The sequence below is a fragment of the Misgurnus anguillicaudatus genome, chromosome 2 (assembly GCF_027580225.2).
Source record: "Misgurnus anguillicaudatus chromosome 2, ASM2758022v2, whole genome shotgun sequence".
Classification (NCBI taxonomy): Eukaryota; Metazoa; Chordata; class Actinopteri; order Cypriniformes; family Cobitidae; genus Misgurnus; species Misgurnus anguillicaudatus.
Window position 1 is genome coordinate 25,197,826 of NC_073338.2, and position 9,247 is coordinate 25,207,072.

Here is a 9,247-nt window from a genome sequence, read left to right on the forward strand (position 1 = left end):
TTTGTAAATTTTTATTTGATCCTAATGCAACACAAAGTACCAAATTCATTTAATAAAGTACACTGTGGTCATTTTATTGGACTCCCTTGCAACCTTCTTTCAGATTTTCGGTCGATGTGCAAATAATTTGGTAACATCAGTGACTATTTCAAGGTCGGACATGAGCAGAAACCGAGCAGCGATGCTTCTTTAGACATACTAGTATGTAACAAATGCAAGGCATTAGTATGTAACAAAATTGCAGCATTTGGTTTCCAAGACAGGGCTTAAAGAATTCGTCCATTTTCTTTAAAAAAAATCCAAATAATTTACTCATCACCATATCATCCAAAATGTTGATGTCTTTCTTTGTTCAGTCAAGAAGAAATTATGTTTTTTGAGGAAAACATTCCAGGATTTTTCTCATTATAATGGACTTTAATGGAGCCCAACACTTAACAGTTTTAATGCAGTTTAGTTTCAAAGGACTCTAAACGATCTCAAATGAGGCATAAGGGTCTTATCTAGTGAAACAATTGTCATTTTTGACAAGAAAAATAACAAATATGCACTTTTAAACCACAACTTCTCGTCTTCCTCCGGCTGTGTTACGAGCCAGCGCGACCTCACGTAATTGCGTAATGACGTGGAAAGGTCTCGTGTTACATATATGAAACGCACATTTGCGGACCATTTTAAACAATAAACTGACACAAAGACATTAATTAGTATCATTCCACATACAACGTCGGAATGGTCCTCTTTCTCCACACTTGTAAACACTGGGGCGTAGTTTCGCATACATCATCCGTGACCTCAATTGACGTGTTGACGTATTACGTGAGGTCGCGCTGGCACGTCACACAGCCGGCGGAAGATGAGAAATTGTGGTTTAAAAGTGCATATTTTTTATTTTTCTTGCCAAAAATGACAATCGTTTTGCTAGATAAGACCCTTATGCTTCGTTTGGGATCGTTTAGAGTCCTTTGAAACTGCAATTTTAAACTGCATTAAAACTGTTAAGTATTGGGGTCCATTAAAGTCCATTAAAATGAGAAAAATCCTGGAATGTTTTCCTCAAAAAACATAATTTCTTCTCGACTGAACAAAGAAAGACATCAACATTTTGGATGACATGGTGGTGAGTAAATTATCTGGATTTTTTTTTAAGAAAATGGACTAATCCTTTAAGACTAGTCTCAGACTTTTGATCGAAAACAACTTGCTCTGACATATCTTAAAATATATCAGTGAGTTTAATGTCTCAAGATGCAGACCAGTAATGTTTATTTAAAAAAATGCTTTTATAAAATGACTTAAATGTCCTAATTTAACTAAGGCCTAGTCCTGGCTTAAAATAATCCATGTCCGGGAAACCACCCCTATAAGGTATGTTAACTCTTTTAGCCAAAACTAAGTTGTTTTAACTTGTGCTGCATTTTTTTAGTGTATGATTTGCAGTTTTACGCTATAAATACAAAAAATTATGAATAATGAACAATTTCTTCCAAAAAAATTTTATTTATTTTTCCCAGTGATTATTATTTTTTTTTTTGGTGGGAGGGGTTTACAATAGATGCACAGATGTTGTAAGTCAATACCAGATTTATATACATATTGTCCTAACACTGGTGCATTTACATACCCCACACCAGACCTTATACTCTGAATGTACACACATCACATGACTTAAGGTGACAAAAACTGTCACAAACAGGATATTTAATTGCAAGGATCATGGGAAAAGATGATCAAGTTTGAATTTGAAAACAGAGTATAACAACAAACTCCATAGAAATATGATTTATTTATTTTTAATAATACAATCTGTTATAAAATCATACATTTACAACAATTTCCAAAGAGTCAAGATCACACAAAACAACATATTAGATTCAAGAGCCTTAATGTTTGGTTGAAAGACCTGTATGCTTTACCGTCTGTATAAAATCATCAATAGCTGCATAACAATTAAGCTATTAAAATCCGATTGCTTTTAGTTTGACAAGTTTAAAAGCTGAACAAACCATGTCATCAATACCAACTGATAATATATAGACAGCAGTTTGTTTCTGACTGTTAATAAAGAGAGATATTAAAAGGTATATCCATTCAACATCAAACAACACATGTTTTGTTGTTACAACAACTGTACTGTATGTACATCTAATCAATTTAAGTCTTCATTGAAACTTTAACAGAAAAAAAATCACAGTATGTATTTAATCATATATAAAAAAACAACACAACTGGTAGTTAAACGATATCTTTGATTTCACGTTGAAAATATTGGCTTCTCAAAATTTTGTAACACAATTCACAAATGCAGGAGAGAAAGCTATTTAAAAAAGGACATAAAAGGTAACAAAAGGCTTTGTGGACAACAAACTATTTTGGCAGTGGTCCTTCAAACAGATCAAAATGTGCAAATAAATTATGTATTCAAACTAAATCGTACAGAAACTCAAGACCACACGTTCTCCAACATGCACACAAGACTACACGTAGCCAGACGTTACAAAGACACGCACCATTGTTTTGATATGCAACATTGCTAATATGCTGATACTTACATCTTCATGACCCAGATACTTCCACTGCGGCATCAGTAACGTAGTTGCTGATCTTATGAAGTAACAATTTCATAAATAATCTCCAGGAATCAAAAAAGTTTATTTGTTCAATTTGAGAGAAGGCAAATGTGCTAATCTTTGTTTTTTCTTTGGAATCGCTCCAAAAGAGCTCTGAGGATGTTCCCAGGAATCTTCTGGTGTTTGTCGATAAGTGCTTGAACTGCTTGTTGGACCTGAAAGTATGGGTAGAAAAATGTTATATCACGAAAAAACTCAATATCCATTTATACTGTTTATCCGTCCATCTCTCTTTCTCCATCTATTTATCCATCAATCTCTTTCTCTATCTATATGTCTTGCAGTCCATCTCCCTCTCTGGGATCTTCATTCTCAAGAAACCAAAATGTCTCGATCCTAGTTTTAGGACATGGTTTGTTGATCAGAAAAGCTTAAAGCACCATTAAGGCTACACTGTTAATCCAGACACTGTCTTTACTTAAAGGGGACATATCCTGAAAATCTAACTTTTTCCATGTTTAAGTGCTATAATTGGGTCCCCAGTAATTCTATTAATGTAAAAAAAGGGAAAAAGATCAACCCAGTAACTTAGTTTTGGTAAACCATTCTCTGCAAGCATGTGAAAAAATAAGTCATTGAAATTTGTCTCCCCCTGTGATGTCAAAAGGGGATAATACCGCCCCTTAATCTGCACTATTCAACCACGGCAGTGCCATTTAGTGCAGAGATCAGCTCATTTGCATTTAAAAGGACATTTAAATGTTATAATAAATTATCTATATGGTATTTTGAGCTAGAACTTCACATATGTACTCTGGGGACACCAAAGATTTATTTGACATCTTTAAAACATCTGGTAAAATGTCCCCTTTAAACAATGAAGTAAAATCACTTAATATTTTGTGTTTTGCTTTAAACTTAAGTGGAGATGTTGGACAGAGCAATTTATATTACAAAATTAAATCAACTTAAAATTAAGTTAAATGTACTGTTTTTTGTTCAACTTAGTTATTTTATAAAACATATCCTCCATAATGTGAACTATTGCTTTTTAGTAAAGACTACTAATGCCAACCTAATTTGCCTGCTACACCCACTAAAGGTTCTATGTTGTTAATACAGGGTTCCCACACCATAGTTAATTTCAAATTTAATGACCTTTCAAGGACTTTCCAGGTCCAATGCCCTCAAATTCAAGGACTAAATGTGGGGACACATTTCAAGTAAGAGCAAGGTTACATTGTGTTACCTTTTAAGATACATTGTTACAGTTTCCTTTCGAGGGAACTTGTGCTGCGTCACTGCGGTGATACTTTGGGGACGCCTCCAGGGGTAAGTGCGTTTGAATGTGTATATCAAATTCAACCAATGGTGAGGCTTAATGACAAAAACAGGGTGACGCAAGAGTCAGGAAGTATATCGCTATCTGAAATATTGCCAATGACAGTGTTACAGGGACACAGGAAGTATGGCAAGGGAGACACAGCGTCTTATTCCCTTCTCAAGGAACAACAGTTACATACGTAACCAGAGACGTTTTCATGTGTCAAACACAACTATGCAAAAAATGAACTTCATGAATCAACATTCACATACAGAAGATATAAGCATTTAAAGTGAACAGTTTAGCATGTGTGCTTAAAAACTCTAGAATTTTTATGATATTATCCTACACTACACAGGAAATAATATGATATATTTTTGCATAAAATAGATTCAAGCACTTTCAATGACCTGTATCTATGTATGTATATTTTCAAAAACGTCCCAGGGCCTTGAATTTTTTTTCGCCAGATTCACAAACTTTCAAGGATTTCGAGGACCCGTGGGAACCCTGTAATGCACCTTAACTTGTTTAGTTTCACCCTGTTTAAAAACTAAAATGATTTCGTGCAATGGTTTCTACACAATTTTCTAGTAAAGTCAACTAATTCGGGTGTATCCTATGCCTGTCCTTTAAGTAAGAAACCTATCAGGATCTAATGAGTGTTATTATTGCCAACTACTTGATGATAGCATGAAATGAAAGCAGGGGAAATACCTGACCATTTTACTTTTATCTATCCGTTCTGTTCTCATGAAAGGAATATCAGAGAAAAACAGATACAATCTGTGACAAATGAATAAAGCATTCTCCTACTGTGCAGTCCATACACCTGCATATTTGATGAATGGTGATAACCGCTCTCGGGTGAAGCATGCCCTTAAGGGACAGTGTAAACAAATAACACTGCATAGAGTATGATAGCGTAGTCAACAAAAGGTCAGAATTTGGAAGGACGGTGTAGAGGTTACTGCCTCTTGTAGCTTTATCTGACATTTGAAAAAACAAGCTCAGCAACCACAACAAAAAGTCACAACTGTACCTTTAGACGAACAAAGAGCAACGGAAAACAGATCTGGCGGTGCAAAGAAGTCCTACCTTTTCAGCTAATTCAGCTGCATTGAGTTTGGGGTCATACGGAATGGGGTCACCTAAGTAGGTGCGAAATTTGACTGGAAAGCCTCCGTATACGGGCGCTATCGGCAGACGAAACCTCTCATACACCCATCTGTAAAATCCTGAAAGAATATTAAGATTCATTGAAGATCGACTAATTTGGGAACATGTGTGACCCAGTCTGTGAAAACCCAGCTAAAGTATTTCTTTGTGATTTAATGTGAAGAACATTTGTGTGAAAATTGATATTTTTCATGTTCACTGAGTAATGTTGAAATTGAAATCAGTGAGTGAAATCAAACTTTGATCCTCTTAAAGGTATAGTTCACCCAAAAAAGAAAATAATGTCATTAATGACTCACCCTCATGTTGTTTCAAACTCGTAAGACCTCCGTTCATCTTCAGAACCCAGTTTAAGATGTTTTATATTTAGTCCGAGAGCTTGTTGACCCCTCATTGAAAATCTACATACCGTATACTGTCCATATCCAGAAAGGTAAGAAAAACATCATCAAAGTAGTCCATGTGACATCAGTGGGTCAGTTAGAATGTGTTGAAGCATCGAAAATACATTTTGGTCCAAAATATTTATTCAGCATTGTCTTCTCTTCCGCGTCTGTTGTGAAACGCATGCGTGAGACTAAAGTCACGTGACTGCAGAGACGCGGCTGACGTGTTATCCTCAGACCTGTTCGTGAAGTTTTTATTTTTAACTTACAGCGTGCGTCTCCCTCAAACTGTAAACGAAGCTCAGGCGCACAAAAAAAAAAAACAGCTGGGGTGCACCAGATAACACGTCAGCCGCGTCACTGCAGTCACGTGACTTTAGTCTCGCGCGTTGCACTTCACAACAGAAGACAATGCTGAATAAAGTCATGATTTTTGTTATTTTTGGACCAAAATGTATTTTCGATGCTTCAACACATTCTTACTGACCCACTGATGTCACATGGACAACTTTGGTGATGTTTTTATTACCTTTCTGTACATGGACAGTATACCGTTACTAGATTTTCAATGAAGGGTCAGAAAGCTCTCGGACTAAATATTAAACATCTTAAACTGTGTTCTGAATATGAACCGAGGTCTTACGAGTTTGGAACAACATGAGGGTTATTAATGACATTATTTTCATTTTTGGGTGAACTATCCCTTTAATCTCATAGATTATGAGACTTTAGCCTGAATTTCACAGACAGGGTCACATACAAGTCTTTTGCAATCATTTGTAATCTATTTATGACTCACTTAGCGTTCCGAGAGAGCGAAATCCTTCCCTGACGTTTTGAGTAAACATGGGTATTATTGGCTGTATGGACAAAGCAGACCTTCAGTATAACATAAAAGGTAAGTTTAAAATGTTTATGAAAAGAGGGAAAGCCACTTACCACTTTAGAGTCGATAGCCACTTGTGCAAATCCTTTGCGTTTGCCCCACAGCAAAGGGTATGTCTCATCACTAAAGAGGCATTCCCGGACTCCTCCTGGTGAAATACCCAGTAGGTGACCATTTCGGAGGGCCTTTACACACTCCTCCTGTGGTCCATGGATCACGCTAAACACTTCTAAAAGAAGCTTGAACCCTACCGAGAAGATACATTTGATACTGTTTGTGAAAAGCCACTGTGCTATGTATAACTATTGTAACATTTTTGTTTAGTTTGCTAAATATTGTGTCAAGCTGTGCAACATTTGGACTGTATGATAATAATGTATAAAAGTTGTTTACCTGGGATCTTAAAAAGAAAATGATCCGCCACTGAATGACAAGTTCTTCCTTTATGAAGGATAACCTTTGCCAAGAAATAATAGTAGTCTATAGGAATGGCCCCATGATAGTAGACTATCAGGGCTGGACCTTCATCTGGAACCTTTTCTAAACCATGGACTTCATAACCTGTTCACAGATATAGACAGATATATGTTTAATCTAGGTTTATTTTAGAAAGGTGTAACACATAATTTGTCATTCATTGCGAGTGTACATCATTATTATAAGAAACTATAATTTATTTAACAAGCTCCAGCCCTCTCATGACCCTGCAGAAGGTACGTGGGGTCAGAGAATGAATAGATATTCTGGATAAAACTTTATAAAAAAGTAAAATTGGGGGAGTGTCATGTCATTGCACTTTGTGAAATTAAAATAGATAAAATGAGTGCAATGTATCAGGCAAAACAGTTATTTAGATGTTTCGCTTGATAAAAGGCTGAGTTTACACATTTGCATATTTAAATTATAATGTAATGCCTGAAATATCAGACCATTATTAATTGAGCTGTCAAAAAGATAAACTGGATTAAGTCTAGCATAATATCCTAATATTGTACATCAAGAAAATCTTTTTAAAATTTGTTCCTGTAGCTCCACAGGTAAACTGAGGATGATGATGATACTTTAGTATTGCAAATACTTCCCAGGAAATCATCTGCCAAATGCATTAATGTGATGTAACATGCTTCTTCTTATCCATCATTCAAAGAATTAAATGGGTCAATGACGTGACATTAATTATGTTGTGTCAGTTTGGTTCAATTAAATGTAAAATGGTTAAAATTTCAAAATAAATTTGCAGATTACTTGCATACATTTATCTTTTTTGAGGACAAAGTCTAAAATTTCTGGTTTTATTTCATTTTGAAAGAATATTTGGGGGATAATTGCAAAAATGTCAATTGGTGTAACTAGTATTTTTTAAATGAAAATATAAATATATTAATAAAAAATGTGGAATAAAATATAATTATCTAGTTTTGTAGTGTAATATGATTTTTTACATACATTTTTAAATAAACACAAATATTACAAAAACGCATCAAAATTTACATTTAGAAATAACTAATAAAATGATATTTTAAAATTATTATTATTATTATTTTAATCATTATGCTTACATGCCATTAAGGTGGATAAAATATTTAATATTTCTCATTCTTTAGCGCAACTGGTGGTTACACCATCTTCAGGTCCATTCAGTCTTAACTTTCATAAAAATAGTGCAAATGTAATTTTTTACATTTTTTGCATAAAATAAACATAAATACACTATGTGCTTTTGAAACAATTTTTTTTAAAGATTTTTGAATTTCCCATCTTGCCAAACCGTTTTTGTCACTAACCTGACCCAAATATTAACATAGTGGACATGTCAACCACAATGAAGGGATCACATCAGGAAGTTTAATTTAAAGCCAAATCCCTCATGCATGCATGCATCACACACCGTGCCATATAGCTCCATGTCCATCCCAAAGGGTTGCCAGGGTTTTCCTTGCACCATCCCACAGGTTGTTAGAATAAGCTTCCCTCAGCTGATTCTTGCGCTTGTACACATGAAGAAAGAGGATGGAGAGATACAGAAGAATAACTATGAGGAAAGGCAGGATGAAAACTACGGCCAGAGGTGTGAAAACCCAGAGCAAATACTCCAGGAAACTGAGGTAGTCCTCCAGATGCCCAAGCCCCGCCCACTCTTCCCACACGTGACCTAAGCAGGCGAGAAGACTGACTGATCCATATTCAAACAGGCAAGATTCATTCCCAATGGACATGCTGTTTCACTGTTAACCTCTCCCGGTGGATGATCAACAAGGCAACAATCTGCCAAAGGGCAGACCTGAAGATGGATAGAAACAACTGTCAATATAAAATATCTATTGCAATTGTAGTTCAATTTTTGTTAGAAAGACAGCTACAATCAAACATGCCATTTTCATAATAAAAAAAATGCATCCTAACCTTTTCGTTTGGTAAAGTGATGTTCGACCATACATACCACCCTCACAGCAATGCCCTAAAATACAATGACATGACAGTAAGATCTTCAGTCCTGCTCATATAACAGGCAAGGCTATTGTACAAGCATCATTTGGATAAACATGGTCAAAAATTCATAAAAGATGTACAAGAAAGGCGTATGTCTGTCTTATGTTACACATGCTGTGAACGGTACAGGACATACTGTAGTAAACAATCAGCAAACCTTACAGCAGTTGCAGATTTTGCCTGTTTCGAAGTTACAATCACTAATATATTTCAACAACAGTGAAACAAAACACGAGCAAAAAAATAAAAAGTTCCCAAAGCCTACTTACATGATGTCACCTCAATTAAATCGATTCTATTGCCCTCAGACAGTTAATGTTTTTCTTCCTGATTGAACCGGCGGCTCCCTTTACATGTGACACAATCTTAATTTCGCTTCCTCTAAGGAGAAACTTCAAAATAAAAGTCGTTA

The 9,247-nt window shown here is 35.4% G+C and overlaps 1 protein-coding gene across 1 annotated transcript; it reads right to left on the reverse strand.

Moving 5' to 3' along the window:
* Nucleotides 1-1,503: 1,503 nt before the first annotated feature.
* tmem68 (transmembrane protein 68) lies at nt 1,504-9,228 on the reverse strand. The gene is made up of 8 exons (XM_055202091.2): nt 9,105-9,228; nt 8,749-8,803; nt 8,234-8,626; nt 6,739-6,906; nt 6,399-6,592; nt 6,259-6,319; nt 4,993-5,132; nt 1,504-2,785 (listed from the first exon to the last, which is right to left on the reverse strand). The coding sequence occupies exons 3-8, from the start codon at nt 8,559-8,561 to the stop codon at nt 2,684-2,686; spliced, it is 993 nt and encodes a 330-aa protein (XP_055058066.1). The 5' UTR covers nt 8,562-8,626; nt 8,749-8,803; nt 9,105-9,228; the 3' UTR covers nt 1,504-2,683.
* Nucleotides 9,229-9,247: the final 19 nt, after the last annotated feature.